This window comes from Cinclus cinclus, chromosome 5, assembly GCF_963662255.1.
Source record: "Cinclus cinclus chromosome 5, bCinCin1.1, whole genome shotgun sequence".
Lineage (NCBI taxonomy): Eukaryota > Metazoa > Chordata > Aves > Passeriformes > Cinclidae > Cinclus > Cinclus cinclus.
The window spans coordinates 38299617-38324734 of NC_085050.1; the positions used below are offsets into that span (position 1 = coordinate 38299617).

The 25118-nt window shown below is 35.4% G+C and overlaps 1 protein-coding gene across 2 annotated transcripts in view; it reads left to right on the forward strand.

The window, feature by feature from the left end:
• SPOCK3 (SPARC (osteonectin), cwcv and kazal like domains proteoglycan 3) overlaps positions 1 to 25118 on the forward strand; it is a 157460-nt gene that overhangs the window by 85301 nt on the left and 47041 nt on the right. For both annotated transcript variants that reach the window (XM_062492856.1, XM_062492858.1), the window contains one exon: positions 10866 to 10992. In XM_062492856.1, the coding sequence (XP_062348840.1) occupies positions 10866 to 10992 (127 nt within the window). The remainder of the gene's footprint in view (positions 1 to 10865; positions 10993 to 25118) is intronic.

The following is a 25118-nucleotide window of genomic DNA, read 5'->3' on the forward strand; positions in this document are numbered from 1 at the left end:
GTGCAGCCGTGTTGCACAGTGAGTGTGTAATAGAAACTCACTGATGGTTTGGGCTTATCGTGGCATGCATGGATTTCATTGCCTAGGAAGGCTCTGCCCTGAGCAAGGTGGGTGAGGTCTGAGGAGAAATACTCCTGACCTAGGACAAACTTAGCCTTCAGTAGTAAACAAGGAGAAAAAAGAAAAAGGAAAAGTTTTATGTTTTTTCAATATCGAAGATTATCAATAGAATAAGTTAGCATATTTCAGCAGATGATCCTCCATGGCTAGTTGTTTGACAACCCGTTTTTGCTCATTTATCATGTTACTATACACTTGTTGCTATATGTTTTGTCTGAGCAGACCTGTATATAATAAAAACTTGTCAGCTCTGTCTTCCCATTTTCTAATGTTATCAGACATAATTCATAAACTCAGAAGACATCATACTGGCAGAAAAGATAATATCAAGCTAAAAAGCCTTTTTGTCTCTTTTTTGTTTGCTTTTTCTCCTCTTCCTCTCCCTCTGCAGGAGTGAGAAAATTGGTGCTGATAGGTGCTCTTCCATTTAAGGAGCACTTAGAAGATTACAGTACAGTAAGCTGACAGTTATCTCCATGATCTAAAGGAATTCTCTCTTATCACATGCCATAACTATTAACCAGTGCCAAAATACAGAATTTCTATGAGGTACTGATTCACAGACATAGATAATTCTCTTAAAAACCCATGAACTGTGAAGCAGTGCTCTTTTAGCACCTGATTAACAACGCCATCTAAAAACATCACAGCCTTTGTCAAAAGTGACCTAGAGTAAACACAATAGCAAAACTACTTTCAGATAATAGTTATTTAGTTTTAATTTAAATACCATATAGATGGTACTTGTAATCCTGAGCACCAATGCATAACACATTTATTTTCATTTTCTGTCCATGTGTGCTATGTCTTAGAATCTGTAACCACAGACAAGTTACTATCTTGATGCTTTTGAAATTATTTTGTTTGTAGAATTAAGGAGAAATAATACTATCACTAGAATTATCAAGACAGCTGGCCTAGTTCAAGCTTTGGTCATAGACTAGTTTGGGTTGGAAGGAACCTTAAAATCATGTAGTACAACCCCCCTGCAATGGATAGGAACACTTTCTACTAGACCAGGTTTCTTAAAGCCCCATCCAGCCTTGAACACTTCCAGGGACAGGCCATCCACCGTTTCTCTGGGCAGCCTGTTCCAGTGCCTCTCCACTCTCATAGTGAAGAATTCCTTTCTATATCTTATCTACACCTAACTTCTTTCAGTGTAAAGACATTGCCCCTTGTCTTATTCCTGCAAGGCCCTGTGCTCCTCAGCACCAGGCAGTAGATAATATATAAAGAAGTCTGTTACATGGTTTTCTTGTTTAGCAGAATTATTCTTGATTTAGATAGAGTATGAGTCCAGTTCAAAGTTGTTTAATGTAAATGGGTGTCCAGGGTAGGTAGAATTATATTGCACATATAATGTACATATGTACTGTAATATAGCAGTTTATACTTCTACTGTATAAGCAAATGAGTTGGGGTACTTCTGGAGGAGGGGAGACCAATAAATTAAACCTGGCAGGTTTAAGAAGCTGAGCTGTAGGTGGTGGGTGCAGCATCAATGACACAGATGGACACACTGATGAATGGAGTTAAGTACTGTACAATAAAAGCTGAAGCAGGGGTTGAGGAGCAGGAAAGTATCACTCTAAAGCTGTGCTAAAGAGTAAAGAACATTTGTTAAAATGGATGGCTGCAAGATTTTGTGCCATAAAGGGACTCTGAAGCAACCCTGAGTAACTTACGCGATTAAGGGATATTCAGATCCCTGAACATAAATACATTGAATGTATTCTTTGTATAAGTGTCTAATTATTCCTCAAAAGTGTAATGAGGAGCTCAGGATTGTTAAATACAATCTGGAGAGACATATAGTGGAGAGACATATAGTTTCTTATGTCTCTCCTTAAGTTTTTCAGTTTTGGTTTAAAGTATCTTTCTTTAGTTACCCTCTATACTTACTATTCAGAAAGAAAAACCCCCAAATGTGTTCCTTTGAAATTGATCAATAACTAATATTTTCTACCTGTAATCCTACATAAAGAGTTGGGTATAGTGACGATAAATTTTAGACATTGACAGAGCAGACATATATTGATAATATTAAAGGAAGAAAATGGAAATCCTTCTTTCAGATATTGATTACTGTGATGCTTGTAAATGGATTTTTCTTCCTTCTTTTCTGTCTTTATTTTTAAGTGGACACTGTGACTGATCCTGCATGAGGGAAGAAAGAGCTGCAAGCATGGGCAGCAGGGGTGCAACTTGAACTTGTCAGACAATGAGAAAGATAGATTGCATGAGAATCACTCTGCAGGGTTCTGAATCTGATGAGTGGAATATCATTTTATTCTTACAGTGGTGAAAGAACATTTTTGTGGCAGCCAGTATTTTGAGCCAATAAGAAAAATAGCTATTTTCTAGTGAAAATTATTCTGCAATTATGTTCAACATACAACAGTGAGTGTTGTAGGAGTAGACATCCTCATAGTAATATTAGTCAGAATACTGTTGCTATTTGTCTGCTTTGGGTTGCAGAAGTGATTATTAGTTATTTGACTATTTCATTTGTTTTAATTTGTTTTTTTTGTTTTTAAATTATTTTTGTTCACTCATTTTTTTATAAATCAGAAGCATTAAGATGCTCTCTGATGAAAACTGTGCCTTTAATTGGACTATCAAGTACAGGTTACAGAAAGCATCATATTATGCCAAACAGATTCTGAATTAATAACTTTGAATTCTCTATCAATAGTCGTGAAGAATTTAAACCATTACCCAACCTTGCAGTTTTGCAGTTCTTAAATATGCTGATAAAGAAGACGCCCATTTAAATTATGATAATCACATGAAATTATTGTGCTTTTCTTATGATTAGGGAATTTTGGATTCCTGTTCAGAAAACTACCAAGAATTTAAGATGTGACACAATACTCTGATTATTAGATTTACTTGTTAAAATTATGTCTGTTGACTGAAGAGAATTATTTCCTGTTTTAAAAATGTTTTTGTTTTATTAAATAATGTGTAAGAGAAAAAAAGAGATTGCTTTTGCTGCTGTGTTATCCATTTTAGAAAATGTTGAAAAATGTCTGCTTTCCTTTGGAACACAAATTTATGTCTTTTTCCAATAGAACTAATACATAGTGAATGTAGTTATATTAAAAGAGGTAAACTCTGTAAACTTAGTACGCACAAAATCCATATAATGTTCTGTCTTTGCAAAGTAGAAAATGATAGGAAATATGTTTAGTAGTTCTTTTAGCTTTATAAAATTAAAACAGTTCTGAGAAAAGGTGATAAATAGCTCTAAGAAATTATTAAAATTTCATTATGACAAGGCCAGGCACTTAGATTAGAATAAAAATCAGTTATGAAAGACATTTGCATATCTTCATGATCAAAAGGTGAAATCTAAGTTCATAAGTTAGTATGCACTATTAAAAATATTTTTGAAATAATGCATAATTGCTTTATCAAATTGGGGGGGGATGTGTATGAATCTCAAGTTCCTTTGTAATATTGTGTATATGTTATATCAACTAAAATATGTACTAAATTTTTTGAGGCTTCAATTCTGGAATTACTTAAAATTGTGAGCATCCCATGTAGTCACTGAAGCTATTCAAATCTTTGCAACTTTATTTCCTTCAGTTTGTGTTGTGAAAAATTTATTTAGCTATTGATTATTAGTGAGATATGTCATGGAATGTTTAAGATTTTATACATTAAAATAAAGCCTTTTTTATTTTAGTAGCACTTAAGTAACTTTTTAAAGTTATGAGATCCTTAATTTCTTGCCATCAGTTGATTGAGTAAAATGCATATATTCACTGAAAGGAAAGAAGGCATGTTCAGGTCAGTTCTTGTATGAAGTCCTCTAAAAACTTGAATTAGGAAGAATAGTAGGTGAGGTGATAAACGTAGAAATTACGAAGTCAGTGGTAATTTTGTATGATCTCTAATATGTGAAAACAATACATAGTGATGGAAGCATCTTTATCATTTAAATTATGATACATTTTCATACAGTTTCAAAATAATTGAAAGACCTTTTTCTGTAACTTCACTGTTCTCCAGCTCCTATGTTGGAGACCCAAAAACTGTGCTGAAGAGCCAAATTACACATCCTGTGATAGGTGCATCATTCTGCCATGTATAAACAAACCCCTGCTTCATTGAAGGTTTCCTTTCAGCTTATGCTTAACATGTGAAACTCTCATAATCTTTCCTCTCTGGACCACTTCATTCAAGTAGTTTTTACAGTGCACAAAGGCTCTGTAGGCAGAATACATGTTACCTAAAAATATAAAAATATTTATTGCCTAATGGACACAACATATAGCTGGGACTAATTTGCTGTTAGACTGTACTGATGATGTTCTCCACCTCTTTCCAGATACTCAGTGGGTCTTTGCTGGCCAGAGAGTTCCAAGTATAACATATTGGCTTCCATGGCTCATTGAAATGGACTGATCCTCTGTGTTTTTTAAACTTCCCTGGTTTTACTTTTATGATTTTATAACTTTGCATGTTTGTTTTCCCTCCATTTTTTGGCTTGTTTTCCCTCCATTTCTGACTGACATTGTTCAACAATCTTTGTTCTGTCTGCAGTTTTACATTTCTTACGTTACATGGTTCCACACTGCCTGATTTTTGATAGTTCTTCCTCACAATTTAGTATTTTTCACAATAGCTTGTGCCAAGGTTATTCATCCATGTCATACTAAAACCTCAGTCCTTAGGAAGAAGGCTAGGCACTTAGCTATGAGTTAACTGGGAAATATATTTCATTCTTCCCTATTACCATGGTCTGAACTGCAGATACTTGTGGGGTGATGCAGTATGCTTTCCTGCTTCATTGACCAGCATACCTAGATTTCTTAAAGATAGTGAGAATATGGTTTATGCTCAACTCTTACCTTTAGTGGGTGAGTCTAAAGTTTTGACAGAGTTTATAGCTCAGGACTTCCAGGTGGGATTTGCAGACTAGGTAGGAATAAAAGGCAAAACATTCATGGAAGTCATACAGCAAATGAAAGTGTGGGGTAAAAGTGGTAAATATTAATTTGTTTAATGGTCTTATTATCTAGGTTTTGTTTATGCAAATATGCCTCACTTGTTTCTCTTGAAGTAGTTTTATCAATCTTCTAATTTAAACAGATATTGTGAAAGAGTTATTGCAGGTGTTAAGGGTCAACTTGAATCTCTGTCTTTAGAAAAATCTGAGTGCATGGTGTCTATGACAGAAAATGAAGTCTTGTTATATACAGGATTGCTTTCCACATCTCTGGCATTTGCAAAGCAAAATCTGCTTCAGCTGTATGTATGTGTCCATTTCCAGTTAAATATATAGGAAATGCATGGAACCGTCAGATCTGTAGTAGGCATATCTGTAAATAATGATGGAATGGAAGTTCCACCTGAATGGGTCTCAGTAAACTTGCAGATGACACCAAGCTGTGTGGTGCTGTTGACACTCCTGAAGGACAGGGATGCCATCCAGAAAGTTCTGGACAGGCTCCAGAAGTTGGCCCATGGGAATCTCATGAGGTTTAACAAGACCAAGTGTAAGGTGCTGCACCTGGGTCAGGGCAGCCCCTGACATCAACACAGGCTGGGCATGGACAGATCGAGAGCAGCCCTGCCCAGAAGGACTTGGGGATGCTGGGCATGAGCTGGCAATGTGTGCTGTGAGCCCAGAAATCCAGCTGTATCCTGAGCTGCATGCAAAGCAGCATGGCCACTAGTTGAGGGAGGTGATTCTCCCCCTCCACTCCATTCTTGTTAGACCCCACATGAAGTGCTGCATCCAGCTGTGGGGCCTCTAACATAAGAAGGATGTGGATGGGATGGAGCAGATTCAGAGGTGGGCTGCAAAGATACTCAGAGAGCTGGAGCACCTCTCCAGCAGAGACAGGCTGAGAGAGATGGGGGTTGTTCAGCCCAGAGAAGAGAAGGCTCTGGGGAGACCTTGTAGTAGCCCCTAAAGGGGGCCTATAAGAGATCGGGTCTGGAGAGGGACTTTTTGCAAGGGCATTTAGTGATGGGACTGAAAAATAGTAGGTTTAGATTAGTTACTAGCAAAGAATTAATCACTGTGAGGGTAATGAGGCACTGGAGCAGGTTGCCCAGAGCAGTTGTGAATGCCCCATCCCTGGCAATGTTCAAGGCCAGGCTGGATGGGCTCTGAGCAGCCTGGTGTAGGATAAGGTGTCCCTGCCCATGGCAGGGGGATTGGAATAAAGTGATCTTTAAGGTTCCTTCAAACCTAAAACGTTCTATGATCCTATGATTTCTCTGTTGGAGTGCAGTCTTTGTTTTTTTCTCTTATTAAAATGTTTCACTTGCTAACTCATTCAATCTACACTAGGACTGATTATCAATAAATACAAATGTCTTACCAACAATGTTAATTTATCAGTTGCTAAGATTTATTTTATTTTGATTCCCACATTAATCTTACTAATTTTTCTTTTATTTATCTCAGTTTAATTCATTGTTATTAGTTTATTCAGATGGATTTTTTCTTCTATTTGTTAGAAATAGTGCAAAGTAAAGAAACCAGTGAAAATAATATACTCAAAAAGACTGGCAGAAATGAATTGACATTTGAATTGACAGGTTTTTGACATCTGAAAGAAAGATCTTAGTAGTATATTGACAATGGTAGTTTTCTTCCAAGAGGCTTCTACATGAAAAGGCAACTTTGAAGGAAATTCAGGCAACTCTAAAGAAAGCAATTTAGATTTTATGATACAAGTGGTTTTTCTGATTACGTTAATCTGACACAGCCTGATTGTGTCCCCCAAAGGCCGTGGCAAAACATAATCAGGCAGACTTTCTAAATTGGAATAACTCTAAAATCTCCTAAGGATGCAAAGTAGTTATCAGAGAAGAGTTACAAGAGTTCTTTCAAAGATTATTTTTTAGTAACTCAGCCTTTTTTCGAACAGTTTGTATTTGAAAAAATGTGTTTGAAGATTATCAAATCTAGCCATAAAATACCATTTTTCAATTGAATTGGGCACTCGTGCGTTTTATAGATATCATTAAATAAGTCATGTTGCCAAAGAGTAGCTCGAAGCTAAATTTTAAATGGGTTACATTAACTATTCTCAAAGTATTTTCAGGCACAATCACTGTGTATACAGGAAGGTAAGTTTATGTATGCAAACAGGTACATAGGCTAGAGTAATTGGGCAGATTGGCTAATTATGTTTCTAGGCAGGCATGCACAGTTTGGTGTATGCAAATTAATGCAATCAGAAGCATTGCTGGTAAATTAAGCCCATATATTTAATTTTACCCTTTAGGTGTCAACAATATCAGATAAGGCAGAGCTTGCAATGAGTAACAGTTACTTTATGATAAGACAAGCACCAAAGCCTTTTCAGGGACGTTTTGGTGGAAGAGGTTGACTTTCTCATGACATCATATTTAACGTGACAACATGCTAACAGGTACAAGAACATTTATGGTGATTGCAGTGGAATTGCAAAATTAAATGACAAAATTTAATTAGCTGCAAGTTGCAGTGATCTGGGTCTTCTTACATATTGAATTATAATAAATACAAGGAAGAAACTTATGATTTATTAAAGTGAAATAACTGCCTCATTTGCTATTTTTTTCATGTCTTAACATTTTAAAACGTAAATATATATTGCTTTATCTACATAGCTCACATAAGTAATAGCTAATTGTATATGTTACAATTTTGTGCCTGTTTCAGGATGTTGTTGACATACATCAATGGTCATATTTCAAGATAATTTTTATCATCATAGTAGTTTCTCAGTTATTTCCATGTCAAAAGTTTGTATGTGTGATTATTGTCTAGCTCTAAAAGCATAACTCCAACACCTGGTTACAAAGAAATCAACAGAAACAAATCTCATGCAGTTAAAATAATGGTGGCAGGAAAAAACTGAATACATAAGTAAAATGCATTATTCAGGTATTTTTGAAATGCATGTGTCTACCATAATTAACATTAAAATATTTTAACTGACTTTTCATATTTGCCTGTCAGTGACTGACAGTCAAAAAAAGCTGTTCAGCAGCTTTGATAATACAGTCCACTTTCAGCATCATTGTACTAAAGTTTCTGAATAGATATCCATTAGAAAGCATTCCCACGACCAAGTCTCTGGATTGATACCTTCAAACTATCATTTTTAATAATTTCTTCATCCTTGTGCCTTCCATTACAATTTTGGAGAAATATAGTTCTATCTGTTTTTTACAAAATATTGTTAGTTATATAGAAGACAATTTTGGTAACAGTGATCTGCTGAAGGTCTCAGAGGAGTTCTGTGTAAAAGGGGAAATTTGACACTCTTCAGCTTAAATGAGTGCCCTGGGACAGTTAGCATTTAAAAGCCTAACAAAGCAGAGGTTAGTTGAGGAAGGTACTTTATCTGACAACATAAAATATTTTCTGTTTTCTTCATACCTCTCCACTCATCACAGAACTGCAGTTTCTATGTTCTGAGCTTGTTCTAAGTTTCCATCATCCTTGTGATCTTTTCTGAGATATCTCTTTTCTCTTCCTTCTCTTCATCTAAGAGGAGGGGGATTTTTTTCATTTCTCTGTCTTTTGTTGTCTTCATCAAGGGCATGCGCAAGGGTGTATATGTATGAAAATGCTAAGCACCACTATATATACATATATATATATATATATATATATATATATATATTTCATATATTGACATATTTCTTTGATATATTTTAGGTTTCTACACCAAGTTACCCTGTGTGTCTCACTAATTCTACTTCCAGTCAGGTTTTTGCTGATGTCAATGAGCTTCTCTCTGCTTTTGTCTGGAACTTCTGCAATTGATTTGTACAGCCTTTTAAAGTTACTGTATTTCTGATAATCAGAAATTGCATCAAGTTGATAGTTGGGATGCTGGTCCTGTCAGTAGACTTGGGCTACTGGGGCACTTCTGGATAATTGTGAGCTACAAAAGTAACAAGAAGTTAGAGAAAGATGCAGTCATCTATATAATCTAATGATGTTGGAACTCATGTGAATGATTGGAAAACTCTGTCAAGTGAAAGGAGGAGCAGTAGTCCAATTATAACTGTATATTGTACATAAGCAAAGATACAGTTCAGCTATTTTTTTTTTACTATAATAGAAATGAGATGATTTTTACTTTATCTTCAAATTATGCACTCAACAGAAAGGATTGTTACTTGTTAATTAATGTGGTATGTTTGAATTGTTTACTTTTTAGTACTTCCTGTTGAACATAAAATCTTCCCATATTGATATTTTATTACTTGTTATGCTACATATAACTAAAGCTATTTCTGGATTTTTCAATAGTAACTGACAGCTTCTGTGTACAGCATCTAATTCCTATTTACACTGTAAAAGATCCATGCAGTTCAAAATTTCATTGCACAGCATAATCTGAATGTAAACTTCAGTGATTCCTGTGATTTTTTAATTTTATTTTTTGTCTACATGGCCTTATTTACAGCTAAAATTATTCACAGCATATAAACATTAGCATGGCTTGGAAATGGGCTTTTGTTTTTTGTTATCACCAGTTTACTGTTAGGTGAGTGCTTTTAGCATTTTACTCTGCTCATTATAAAACAAGAGGATGAGGAGTTTATTTTCTCCTTTTTCTTTGTCCAGACAAATTCTTCTCAAACAGTGATTCATTACTAGCAAAAATAGTTTTTGATTATCTGTAGGTGAAAGAGTTGAAAGAGTTCTGAGAGAGTTCTGCTTCATTAAAGAATACTTGATTTGATATTTTATATGTTCGAACATTTGTGTGTGTCCTGATAAGTCATTGCTGTATTTTATGTGTAGTCAATTTTAGGTTCCTCATTAAGATCCCAAGAATCAAAAACCCAGTATAAAAATCATGCATTATTGTTTATTTTTTAATTTATATGCAAGAAGCAACTTCTTCATATATTTTTAGGTCATAAAGGGGCTGTTTCAGGATACAGTGGCTGCTAAATGCTATCATAGTTGAAAAAAATTGGAAAAATTAATGCATAAGAATTAATTGAAAGCTCAAGAGAAAAAAGCATGTCTGTCTCAAGATGCCATATACCACAAACTGAAAGCTATAAAAGCATTGTGAAGAAGCATCAGTAATGTATTTATTATAATCAGATTTCTAGTCTGAACCAGCATAGCCTTTTCCTAAATTGAAATAATCCTAGCTCTATATATGTTTATATGAGGATATACATTTATGCTTGTGTAGATTGATTCTGTGTTCCAGTGGATTAACATGTTTTTTTCCCCTTTGAACTTTATATTGGACATTGGCTGAATTTTGCAGATTGTTAACAGTGAAAGACAGTGTTCAGAGTGGGGCAAACAGTAGCACCCCCTCCTTGTTTCTACAAAAGTATTTATGATACAGTTCTCTAAAACCTTAATGTTGCCTCATAAAATACCTGTAGTGGTACCACAGTTCTATTCATACTGTTTAAAAACAAAAAGAGTAAGTGCCATGTAATTCCAACATCTTTCACTGATCAGTAAGTATAACAGTCCCCAAAGTATCATCTTAATTATCTTTTTCTACTCATGTTTTAGAAAGTGAAATAATATGCAGGCATCAAGTATCACTACACTGAGTAAAGTACAAAGGTAAAGAAGTTTATACCAAAGACATTGGCAGTCCTTTATATAGAAGAAAGCTTTATGGTTCAAATTATGTATGGCTTACTGTTTGTAAAGGCTCATTAAAATACCCTGAATGTGTTCTATTTTTACTACTGCTTATCAGAATTACATACTTTTTGTTTACTTACAGTATGAAAGAGGCTGGTTTAGGCCATAAGCAGTGGAGGGGTGGTCCCATTTCATCAAACTGCAAGCAGTGTCCAGTAGTTTATACCAACCCTGTTTGTGGATCAGATGGTCACACATATTCTTCTCAGGTAAGAATTGAGTAAAGAACTAAATTAATCTTTCATTCTTCCAGTGAATTCCAGCTCTTGGAAAATAAAATGATGTATTGTAACACAAACCTATATTGATCTGCTTTGGCTAAAATATGTTTTACAGAATGCAACCTACAACAATTCTAGCATTTTGCGTGGTGTAAAAGCAAAATGGTTGCAAACCCTAAGCAGTGTAAACCAGTAATACCCAGAGCAGCAGTGTAAGGGTGCTCTATAATGTAACTGAGCACACTGAGTGCTCTGCAGTGTGACAAGACACCATGGCAGGGTTTTGAGTAAGCAAGAGAGTGTTGGGTGTCCGCAGATGGGGGTGGAATAGGCATGTAAAGTCAGATTTTCCAGTTGAGCATTGAAGGTATGCTTCAAATTCCAGACACTGATACATAGGTATAATGTACCAGAAAAAAAAAATGTAATAATGTAAATGATTGTTTCATATCTTTCCTTGCAACAGCATATTATGAGTTTTAAGATCATAATAAAATCTTCCTTTTCTAGTCCTTAACCCTCCTGTCTCTTCTGTCATACATATTTAGAGATAGAATAATTATAAAATGTTGCTTTCAGTTTACCCAGTCTTGTTTGGATGAAATATTTTGTGCTGCTCCTGCTGAAGTCCAAAAATCCTGGGACTGCATTAGTACAGTGCAAAGGTGAAATTTTGAGATGGAGGGACTTCATAATGCTGAAAACAGATTAATTTGTTTAGCATCCTTCATTAAAACTTTGAGCATAAGAATGCTCAGGAATGCTAAAAAATGAGTCTTTAATGGAAAAAAAGTGTGGGCTCTTGATAAACCCATTTTTCTCTCAGAAACAGCATATAAGTCAGTAGTGTGAAAGTAGCTACTGTATTCTGTCTTACTGGCATTGCCCTTACACTAACAAATTGTTTCATTAGTAGATAATATCCAGTGCTTCAAGAGAAGTATAATGATAGATTAAATTGAAGGAGATGAGAAAGCTCTGTTTGTTACTTATGAAGAGGAAACCCCATATTGCATTTTAAACAAAATACTTTAAGGATATTTCCCAGTATCTAAAGATTTTTAGATTTTCCATAATTTTTTGGTTTTGTGTAATCACAAATTAATCACATATGAAATTTACACATCTCTAGTCACATGTGAAGTTTACAAAAAAGAAATTGTTTCCAGGAGGGACTGGGTGTTGGGTAGAACACCAAGTATCTTCTCCAAGGATATTTTATTCTTGGTATAATAAAAACATCATTGTTAACTAGTGTTTCCTCTACCCTGACAGTACTTAGGCTTTTATCCTAAATCTTAAATTAAAAGACCCTTTTTTTTCTACTAACTTGAATGTTTAACTGTAGGGATTTGGTCTAGAATCCTAGTTTTTCTTTAAAGAAAGCAATTAAAAATTTCAAATGCTTACACCAGGTTATCTGAGGCCCTATAAATGAATTCTGGACTCTTTGGTGTAGCTAAAACATACTTCCTTTCATTGAAACTATGACTATAATTTAGGAATTTGAAAAGTATTCTGATTTTCATTAACTGTAACCTCTTGCCTCTGTTTTTTTTTTTTAATGAGCTAAAAGTGTGCTGGCATCTTACTAGACATTAGGTGATGCTGTCATTTAGTATTTACTTTGCCTTGCCATTCAAAGGTTCAGGCAGTGTTTAAGTCTCAAGTCCAGGCTGCACACAGATATAATACAGATGGTAGTCTCTACAATTTTGCAATTTAAATAAATGAGGTAGATAAATTAATATAGTTAATACTCGGTTAACAACTTTTCTGTTTTTTAAATACTATATACTTGACTTATTGCAATCTCTCCCTATGTTCTTCCTAATGTAATATAAAGTTCACCCCACTTTAACCTCATTGCTTATTTCCTATTTTACCATATAGGAATAGGAATGCTGTGTAGCATATTTTGATTTCAGCTGTGGTATTTCGTAAAATACCAAATTATAGGTTGAAGTTTTCTCTAAGTTGAATGGAGGACAGTTAGTCCCACTTTAACAAAATCTAACCTTAAATAAGATGAATGAACAGTGCTTGCAGTATTTTGAACACACAGCAGAAATAACTTAATCTTTATATTATGCCCATTCCCCACAGTTTCATGCCAGAATTGCTTAGGCAGTTCTGTTGTTAGCAGCACTTTACTCAAGATGGCTTCATATTGATAGTAAACTTTTTTATGAAATATATTTTCTCCTCCTATGAAAGCTTCATGTTATTGATGACAGCCTGTATGTATAAATAATAACAATTATGTTTTTCAAAAGAAGTGGGTCTAAGCTGGCTTCTCAGACTGATGCAAGCTGTATAGAAAAATAGCAAAAAAATAAGATAAAAATCTTGAAAGACTCCACAGATAGACAAGTATGTGGATTTAGATCTTTTTAATATTAGAATACTTTCTTCAGTCTGCCAAATTACAGTTCCTTTCTCTAAAGAGGTTTGAAAAAGTTGGGGATAAAAATGTGAAGGAATGAATTTAATACTCCTTTCAAGTTTTGTTTATCATTTTGCATGTATCTAAATTTAATTTTTATTCTCAGGGCATCCCATGTTTAACATGTTTCTTTTTAAAATCATTGCTATCTTTATTAATTTCAGGTATTTTTAAAATTTAATAATCTGCATCTCTTAGTAATGTGTTTGGTATAAGACAGCATGTTGGGAAGAAACATAAAAAATATGTATTGGCATTTTAAATCTTTGTTGTTATTTTAAGGATTGTGATTTTATATAACTTAAATTGATTTAAATGTATTAATTAGTGTATTTTGAGCTTTCAGGTCCTATGCCTGAGCTGTTGAAAGGAGAGATTCAGGAGAGATTGCTAGGAACAGAATTGCTATTACAAAAGAGATGTTTTGTAATAGTAAAGAAAGTATTTTTCACAAGCCTGATTCAATGTATGTCAGTCTTACTTCTTAAATTGGGCTAATCCACTATGTCTTTCCATTTTTATCTGCCTTGTTACTAAGCAGTCTGCTGTAGACTTAACTGTCAGTTGAAATGTAGCCAAAAATAATAAGGTTAAATCATTGCCTGCCACCTTTAGTAATAAAATAATGTAATCTCTCTGAAATAGATTGTTTGACAGTGTACAGTGTACTTTTGCAGCTGGAAGAAACAGCTTCTTCCAGGTGCTCTACCAGCACTGATTTGTTTTTCTAATAAAAGTAGATTGTGTCAAAAAGGACATCTTAAAATCAAGATTTGTGTCTCTAGCTGAAGCAAAACACAGCCAAAATCACCCAATTCTAAGTGGAAAAATTTAAAACCTTCTACAGACCAAATCTGGGTTCTTCTGTTGGAATGAACTTGTGGCTGAGGTACACTGACAAATAAAAAAAAGTTGTTGGCAAATGGGGGGGGGAAAAATAGAAAACAAGCTAAAAAAAAAAGCCAACAAACCATGCCCAGCCCTTCTTCTGCCCCATTCTCTCCACTTAAGAATCCCTACAAACAAAGAAAGCCCTGTAACAAACTTCTCATGAACAAGACTCTTTAACAGTGAGAAAAATAAAATGTATCATGCTTGATTGATCCTGGAGTATTATTTGGGTCTTTCAGAAATAGTAGAAACCGATTGTTTATTGTTTAAATGCTTTAAAAAGGCAAACAATAAAAAAAAAAGGAAATGAGATTGGCCAAAGCTGGAAAATCAGACATGGATGGGTTTTGCCAATAAAGCCTGACATTTTATCTGGAGCCTTTATATTGATAGGATGTGGTAATAATAAAAAAAAGCAGAGAAATATCATAAGGGTGACTATTTAATCCAGATTACTGAATTGTATGATGTACTTAAAATTCCAAATGACATCAGATTATATGTACCTGATCTCTTCTTTATCTACTGCGTTCAAAATAAATAGCTGCTAAAGCTGTAGAGAAAAAAAGACAGTAGCTTAGATAACAAAATACTTTATAGAAACTTCAGTATTTTGAAATTCTGTGCAATTCAGTATTTCTTAGACTAGGATGATATATTTATGAGCAAGAACTGAATTTGATTCTCTTTTACACTTCCAGAATATCATGCTTGTTTACTATAAAATTATATATTGAATTTGCATCAAGGGAGAACTAAACTTTAATACTTCAATAAAAATTTAAAAATGCAACTTCATGGACTGGAAAATATTTTCCAAAGGCTTCATCTATGTAATTCCTATGTAAAATGGAGGTCCACCTCAGAATGGATGAGATGCTGACCAAGAGTTTAAGGGTCAGGATTAAAGGGTGACATGGACAGGTGACATTAAAGGGAGGAACTGCTGCAGGCCACCCCATCAGGAAAAAAAGAAGTGAATGAGGGCTTCTATAGACAGATAGGAGCAGCCCAACTTTCACAAGCCCTGGTCCTCACTGGGGACTTCATTTGCCCTCTTGGAGGGTATAAGTATTCTAGGGAGTTCCTGGAATGTATTCATGAGAAATTTGTTCTCCAAGTGATAGAGGAGACAAGAAAGGGGATGTGCAAGACTGCTGGAGAGAGATTTCTGCAAGTGCCTGTAGTGGTAGGATAAGGGAGAACGATTTTAAACAGAGCATGAGTAGATTTAGGTTATATACTAGGAAGAAATTCTTTACTAAATAGGTGATGGGTCACTAGCACAGGTTGCCCAGGGATGTAGATGGCCCATCCCTGGGAGTGTTCAAGGCCAGCTTGACAGGGCTTTGATAAAAGCAGATTTATTTGCCCATAGCTGGAGGGTCTGAACTAGGTGATCTCTTAAGGTTCCTCCCAACCCTCAAACATGGAGTCATACTGTGATTCTGTGTGTGCTTTTTTTTAAAATAGTTGTATGCTTTTTCTAGAATAGAAAACATCTAGGCTGTAAGGATAAATTAATTAAAGGATAGGACAAACAGGTAAGTGAAAGAAGTATCAGGATACAGATACAAGATTCTGAGTGTAAATTTGTGTGTTAACTGTCAAATAGGACAGCCAGTAAAACAAGAGAAATCACATTTCTGCAAGTGAAGTGGAGATTATAGTTAAATATTCCAATTTCTTAAACTTAAGATTGCATTAGAGGCATACATAATTATGTGGAGAACAGTCTTTCTCTGAGAGGTTTAACGATCAGAAGTTAATATTTTGAAAATAGTATTAAAAATATTGTACCTGGAATTACAAGTAAAATAGCACACAGCAATTCTTTTCCAGAAAAATCTGTCCACATCATATGCAGGCAGAAATGCACAGGAGCTGAACACAGGAACTTGCATATTTAGCCTTGTGGAGCAGAAACCAGTTCTGTAAAGAAACCAACGGAGAGAAGGGTCTGGGTGTTGAGACAATTAACGTTCTTGTGTTTTGTAGTTGCTTGAAATATGAAGGCACTGAGAACATAGTGTAGAAACTAGAGATGAGTTGTGTGAGTTGCAGGAAGGAAATCAGGAGACACAATGGCCTCAAATTTACAAAGTGGCAGCTAATTAAAACATGGTTTCAGTGGAGTAGAAGATAAGGATGGTAATAATTCAAGAGATAGTTAGGTGGGTTTCAAGTGTTTTTATGAGGTTGGGAGGCTACTGTTCAGGCATTTATTTCTAAAAAATTGAAAAGAAGCTTTTAATAGAGAGAATGGTTAAAGATGACATGAAGCGAAATAATGTCAAATAGGGAACAGATTTTGAGAGTTTATAGGAACAATCTATAAGAAGAATGGGGTTAAAGAATCTGAGATGGAAACAGGCAAATGACAAATGAGAACAGGCTCAGATCTTGGCCCGATGAAAATAAAGTGAAAATTACTAGAAAACATGTAATTCAAATTAAAAATTCTAAAACACATAATTAAATTTAGTAATCAAACAGAAAAACGTGTTTAGCTTCTAAAAAGATATTCTTACACAGTGTTCATGCAGGTCATGTTTGCATTTAGAAAGAAGATGAAGTACTGTAAAATTCAGGTTTCAGACACCATAACAGATTTAGACCAGCAATGCTATAGTGCTATAAACTAGTCATGTTGGCCTGAAGAAAAAGAGAAACGTTTTTTGTTTTTTTTTGTTAGATTCCAATGAGGAAAAATGTCTGTAACATTAAATAATCATCTTCCAAGTCCCAAATTTTGGTATTTTTTTTTTAATTTGTAATTCCTGCAAACTCACAATGAAATATTATAAATGTGAGCCAATTGCTATATGGATATTTAATTGAAAGCAAATTCAGACATACGACTGACTATGAGAGGTAGGTTCTTTGCATCATAGCAATGTGTCAACAACAGTAAAAAAAAGTAACATTTTAGGCTACCATGGACTTACTGGAAAAGAAAAAAATAAGCATTGATGTTGCAAAATTTGTCACTCTGGCTCTTCATTCAAAACATAACATATGAAAACTTGGCTTTTTGTTGTCCTGGTTTTAATCCATATGGATTTGTCACAGAACAAGGAAAGTTTCTGCATGTTTTAGAAATAAAGTACTAACAGCACAAAGGGGAAAGGTTTAGACACAGCTCTATGTGCCTCTTCCAAGACATAGCTCATTAAGCTCAAGAAGAGATATGTGATCTAGCGAAAACAGTCATGCTTTGGAATGTTAATTCCCACTTATACAACACCATGTTTCTTTCCTGACAGAGTGAAAATTAGTATGAATGTGGAATTTCATAAATATTTTTCGCTGATAGCACATGGAGCCTTGTGTTTTGGACTGTTTAATAAATTAAATCTACAAGTTGGAGTTCAAATGAATATTAGCATACGTTTTTAGGTGAGCAAAAAAGCAGAGAACTGTACAGGCAATATGCTGATAAGAAAACTGAAAGTGCCTAGGTGTTTCACCTACTTGTAACTAATTGTATAGAATTTTTTTCCTTTTTTTTCTTTTTTTTTTCCCTTTTTCACCACAGTTGACAAAGAATAGTTTAAATGTCTTTGAAATTTCTGTTATTGTTCCTGTAATTGAAATGAGCATGCCCTTTAGATGCTATTTTAGCTCAGATACAACTTTATAAATATTTCAACTTAGATATAATTGGGTAAATTGAACTTGTTTAATTAGCAATGCAATCAGCCAGCTTGGCTTAGGAAGTCATATCACATTAAAAATACTGTGATAATACATGTTAATAAGGAATAAGCAAATAGTTCTAACAAAAAATTCCACAGTATTATAAGCCATTAATGTCGTGTTATAAGGTTTTACAGCTTTGCCATTACTTCTGTTTTACTATTGCCAATATTCAGAAATTTGCTTGCCAGATGAAAATCAATGAAGAGCTTTACTAACTGATTTTTGAACTAATATAGTCAGCTCTTTTTAAGATGGTTGTGTAGAAGAATGAAATGGTTTTGTTCACCTTTAAAATTTTTCTTTGAATGTTAATTCAATTTCAAATTTGTAGTGGGAACTTTAAAGTGTAAAGTTAGTTTTATCTAAGCAATATTTGTTTCTCTCTCTCTCTCAAGAAAATTTATCCAAATTGCAAAATAGTGAATGCCAGCAATGGAGTACACCAAGGATCTTGCATACAGACAGCGTTGAGTCACATTCTGAGCATCTTTAGCTGGGGTGGGATAAATATGATGGAGAAGTTTGAAACAAGGAGCCTGATGAAGTGCTGAGGTTTGGACTATACAGACAAGAGCTCTTAATGAGAACCAGAATTTATGGATTTAAGTATAAGCTTGTATATGTCAGAATGAGATTGGGCTTTTTTGTGTTAAGCATGCTTACAAGAAGCTTTTAGTAAATTTTCAGGTTGCATCAATGTTTATATTTTTGGAAAAGTCAAGAGCACGATATAGTGTGTAATACGATTATGTATTTTTACCCCTTCTGTGAACAGATATTTTAGTACACAATTATTTTATTTTATTTGGAATAGCTTTTTGCACAATTTATTGTATTCAAGGAATATTGAAATATTAATTTGGATGTGAGGAAATATATTACATTTTTTACACAAATACTAAAAATTATTCGTAATTTACTAGAAATGGTGTATTTCAGGTAGGGATTTACCATTAAGTAGGCTTTGTGTTCTTACTTGATGGTAAAAAATATCAGTTAGCCTTTTTGCATTATGTATAGAATAAGATAGTGAGGTATATATATTTTCCAAACTGAGTAGGTGTCTAAAAATTCAGACAGCTGATTTTAAAAGCAGATAAGTTCTTTGAAGGATTTGCAGAAGCTCCTAAGCATCATGTGTCACTAAGAGCCTGTAAGTAGGAAAGCAAAGATAAGTAGGTGCCTAATTTGAATAATCCCAGTAGGCATCTATCGGCAAGTTTCTGTGACTTAATATGTCTTCTAGGGTGTCCAAGAAAGGTTGAATATCTAGTTGACCTGATGTCAATGATTTCAAGCTTTTAGTTTTATGCTATTGCACTGCAGAGCACTGAAGAAAACAGACAAGAGCTGTGTAGGTGGATGGGAAGAAAACTCTGCATGTAGGTTTTCATTTTGTCATGAAAATAGCATTCTCTAATTCATAGCTTCATAAGCAATGTATCATCAGTTGTCTTTCAACCACGAAATATTTTCTTTGCTCAGGGTCTTTGTTCAATAGAGACCTTTCCTGTTTTTCTCTGATCAAAATGCTACTTGCGTGTCTTTATGGTTAATATATTCAAGTTGTTTTCATTTTAAATAGTAGTACTTGTTTGATGAAAAGCTTTTTATCCAAACTCCTGTTTTTTAGGTGAGCAATATGCATGCTTAGCAGGTTACTGATGAGATAAAAAGGCATCTGTAGATCTGGGTGATGCTTCCTGGATAGATTTGCACGTTAATTTTTCCTTTCTTAAGCTTAAGTTAGTTGAAAATGCGGTCTCTTGGCATTTGGCTTGAAATTCTATACTTTCTTGGCTGTTTTTTGTAAAGAAATTCAAAATTACATAAAATTTTCAAAATTAGGTTTACCACATCACTAACTTTGGCCATATTTCACCTTTATTTTAAGCCAGCCTAAAGTGATTGCATGAAGCAGTACTTCTCTTCCATGTTCTGTATCAGGTAATGGTCTGTGTTTAACTGGACCTGGAAAACACCTGATCAATACTCACCCTACCCTCCCTGCCCCCCTATGTTTGTGACAGGAGCTACCTTTGTCTAGAAGTAATTTGCTAAATGCTCGGTATTAAATATGATGGTGTTCTAGAAAGCATTTCTCTAAGTAGAAGCACCTCAGCAAATGAAAATATCTGAAAGACTCTTAAGACTAAATTCACACTTAGTCCAATATTACAGATACACTTCTGTTTAGAAAAGGGTGGGTTGACGTGTCTGGCCAAACTTCAGTCTTTCAGTGTGAAGGGCTTGAAGCGCATAAAGGACACAGTATTCACTGGACATCTAGATTAACATCCTGCCAGCTAATTTCTGCTGACCTGTGTGCTGTGGGTGTGTACCAGGTCTGCTTCCAGCTGCCCAGGATGTATAAAGAGAGAAAAGAGGGATTGGAAGGGAGTTTCTGCAGATTGTACCTCAAGGCTTCTGTTCATGAGCTTCTGTTCTTTACTTGCCAGAGAAGTCACAGGTATCCTCATTACTTAGTTTGAGTTAGTTTTGTTTAAAAACCACTAGATAATACTTGCAAGACAGTACTGTTGTGGATAAATGCTATCTTGCACTGAGGTTGTAGCATTCTCAAAAAAGAACAGAATTAAACCTATGAGAAAAAGCAGATTGATAAAATGGTAGGAAATGTCAGAGTCAATGCTATACAAGGACTTTATCTTTCTTTTTGGTAGACTTACAATGCAATCCTAATTCTGATGCTTTCTTCCAGAGGGCTCTTCGCTCACATAACACACAGAATGGACATACCTTCATTTTATCTAATCAGGAAATTGTTGCCAGTGCACTTTTACATCTTTTTTTATATGGTAGCCAGACAGTTAAACTAAATTTCTCATCTACTTTAATATGTCTTTATTCCCTGTACATTTTGAGAAGTCTGCAAATAGAAACTAATTTACAGCTGTCTCGCACATTGTCCCTCTGTGTGATGTTTTTTTACAGATAGATGATTGTTCTGCAGATGATAGCAAATAAATTATATGTGGGATGTGGATATCCAATTCAGGGATATTTTTTTTTGTTGGTATTTCACATTGCAAAGCATTTATATATTCAACTAATTTTTATTTTAGTTTATCTAAAAATATTTACCATGCTCATATGTCAGGTTTTCAAGAGCTCAGTACCAAACAGAACTTTGCTGAAATTACCTAAGATCAGTAAACCAGTACGAGCATTACTTTTCTTTCCTTTCATGCCATCTCCCTAGTTCATTCATTATGCATCTTTCAAATTGTTCAGTAAATGAACAAGATTTATGCAAGCAATAATCTCTTGACACTGGTTCATTCCTGGAGTGGGTCTGTGCTGTACTTCCCAACTGAATATGCTTGATGCCATCTGATCCACCCATGTTCTCAAAGCAAGATAAGATAACAGGTGTAATTCCTGATGGATTTATCTAAGCCTGGTTGTAAAGACAATTATTCAAACTGAAAAAGCTTCTCCAATGATTTGTTTTAAGATGTCACTACCCTTCTTAAAATTTTGCCTAGTATCTAACTTATTACTTCTCTGCAGCAATTTTAGACAATTACTGCTTGTAACATTGATTGTGATAATCTTTTCAGGTACTTTTCAGATGTCTTTTGCCTATTTGATAGCTGTTATGTGAATCATCTTTTCTTAAGACCCAGTCCTTCAGCCTCTTTTTGGTGACTATTTTCTAGGCTTCTAATTCCAGTTACTCCTCTTTCATTTAATTCCTGTCTTGTTTGAAACCTTGTCACAAGCTGTGCAGTGCTGCCAGAGCTATGTGAAATTATCTTACTTTTTTGTAGGTTGCACTAGCATTTATATATCCTGGTATAATGTTTTTAAACACTGCTCAATTGTCCTTAATGATCACTAAACTTCTATTTTTCTTTTGGAATGGATGTCTAGCTAGTTGCTTCACCTTGTTGTTAATATCTTGATTATTTTGTTTATGTAATATAGCAGTTTTCTGGTTTGAATTACATTATATTTTAGCCTATTTTAATATTATGACTGTCTTATCGTATTTCTATCTTCTAAAACTCTTCCATGTTTAATAGGATATCATTTAGCTCATCTTCCAACCCTCTAGAATCATAGAATAGATGGAATTAGAAGGGACCTGCAAAAATCTTGTGCCCAATTCCTGGCCTGCACAAGACTTCCCCAAGAGTCACAAGGTGTGCCTGAGAGCCTTCTTGAACTATGTCAGGCTTTGCTAATATCCAACCTAAACCTCCCCTAACACAACAACAGACCATTCCCTCAAGTCCTGTCACTGGTCACCACAGAGGAGAGAACAGTGCCTGCCCATCCTTTTTCCCTCACGAGGAAGCTGCAGGCTGCAATGAGGTCTCTACTCAGTCTTCTCCAGGCTGAGCAGACCAAGTGACTTCAGTCACTCCTCACAGCTTCTCCTCCAGGCCCTTCACCGTCTTTGGGGCTCTCCTTTGAGAGGCTCTCTAATAGCTTAATATCTTTTTTATGTTGTGGCACCCAAGACTGCACACAGGATTTGAGATGAGGCTGCTCCAGTGCAGAGCAGAGCAGGACAGTCCCGTCCTTGCTCAGCTGGTGATGCTGTGCCTGATGCCTGCCTAGGCACTCTTGGCTCTCCTGGCTGCCAGGGCACAGTGACTCAATTTTAACTTGCCATCAGCCAGCATCCCGTTTCCTTTCCACGACACTGCTTTCCAGCATTTCATTCCCCAATTCATCTGTACATCCAGGGTTACTCTGCCCATTCTAGGTGCAGAATCTGGTACTTTTCTTTTTTGATCTTCGTACAGGTGGTGATTGCCCACCCCTCTTATTTGTCCCGGTCTCTCTGCAGGACCTCTCTGCCTTGGAGGGTGTCAACAGCTCCTCCCAATTGAATATCATTGGCAAAATTACTTCATGTGCTTTTGAGTCCTGCGTCCAAGTTGTTTATGAGGACCTTGAAGATCACTGGCCTTACAGTGAAGCTGTGTGGAACCCCAGTAGTAGCTGGTCACCAGGCTGATGTACCCCACAGCGCTTTGTGTCCAACCCATGAGCCAGGTGCTCACCCATCGCATGATGGGTTTATCCTGCTGTCTGCTGGACAATTTATCCAGAAGGGCCCTGTGAGAGACTGTATTGAAAGCATTACTGAAATCCAAACAGATTGTATCAGCTGGCTTCCCTTGGTCAGCTAGGTGGGTAACTTAGTTGTGAAAGGAAATTGTCAAGTTGGACTTCATCCTCACTGAGCTGTCCTGGCTGTGATTGCATTGTCCTTCATATGTCTTCTGTAACTCCCAGAGCAATCTTCTCCATAGTTTTACAAGTCATGGAAGTGGAACTGAGTCAGCATTTGCCAGCTTCCTGTTAATTCTCCAGATTCCCAAGACCACTGAAAGGTCCTGGAGAGAGATCTGGTTAGGAAATCAGGCAGCTCTTTGAGTACTACCCTGGCATGAATCCCCTCACACCATCTCTCCTTTCGAACCACTGTTTCTCATTGTGTCTTCATAGCATGTATGTCAGTGATTTCTTTTTCTGTGGAATTTTTCAGCTATGTTGCTTGCTCTTCTACCAGTTCAAGGTTAATATTGAAGGAGATTTGACCCACCTTTATTTAACTGAGCTATCTTTGCAGCATCCTAAGGCACTGTTAATTTGGGGAATGATGTCAAGAGGTTTGAACCAGAGTTCTGTTCCTGGTGTTGTTAGCTGCTAATAGGAAATTGTCAGAACTGCCTTGATTCATTACCAGCTCATGCAAACATCATGATGTTACTTTGTTTCTGAAACCAAGAATATATCTCTGCTGCCTGCCTATCCTTAAAATGAGTTCAGCGAGGGTAAAATTTTATCATACCTATGAATGAGAGTACTGATTTGTAAGCGTTGTATGCTGACCTTGCACTCAGTATTTTATGTATCTCTGCATGTGCCAGGTGTTGAGCATTAAGGAGTTTCTTAGCGTTTAAAAGGATAGTGTTATTTGCAGATAGGACTGAGTAGTCAACTTCAAAGAAAAATAAATCAAAAAGACTAAACTTGGAACTCACGATGCTAGCTGAAGCACCTATGAAGTATTTACTAGTGTCTTCAGCAGCATTTGAGTGAATTGAAGTTAGGAGCATTGGAGTTTGTAAAAAATAATCTCTCAAAGAAAGGATTAAAGAAAACTTCAGAAATTAAACAAAAGTATTACTTTTTTTCCTTCACTCTTCCTACTCTGTTTCTCAGTAAATCAAACCTGGAATGGGTTTATGTGTCAAATATTGAGTGATGGTCTTACCAAGTGGAGTAATCAAAGCCTAAAGCACTACTATCTGTAGGTTTGAGTCCTTAAACGACTAAGTTTGAATAATAAAAACTCTCAGATCTTAAGAAAGGAAAGAAATCTATTTTTAACTGAGACAAGTATTAAATTTGAGTGATAGAATCCATTCCACAACCTCCAGATATTGGTTTGAGCATTAAAATATGAATTAGGTCATGTACTTTCTGGAGAGAGGGCTAGTGGGCATCATAGTAATGCAAGCAGTCTTCTGTACAGCTGGATAATTAAGATTAAAAAAAATATTCAGTTATTTCAAAATCAGCATGGGCAGGTGTTTGCTTTGTTTCCATTTTCTAGTCCTTTATGGAATATTAGTGCTGTATAGCTTTCAGTTATGTTGGGGTTTTCTTGGGAGAATTAAAATGCTCTATTAGTGTCATTTTCCTTTAACCATGACTTTTTGGCAAAAGGTGACACATTCAAAACTGAAGTACAATAAATACTTTATTTAAGGACACAAAATTTAAAATCTTAATTTCTGCCTTTTTAGTACTGGCAATGGTGCAAAAATATACAGTTTTGATAACAGTGATGCACTTCAGGTTATGCAAGACATGGAACTGCATGAGAGTGTGACAAGACTAGAATTCTGCTTAAAAAAAGTTGATAAAGTTTTCTAAATTCGCAGTGCTTGCATCTGTATACTAGTAGAAACCTCAAGTGCAGTCTTTTGGGAGGCTTCTTGATTCTTACATAGCTACAGTGCTCTCACCCTTTAGACATTTTTAGAAGAGAGAGAAACTTTGATTTTGCATTCTCTGGAAATCCTGA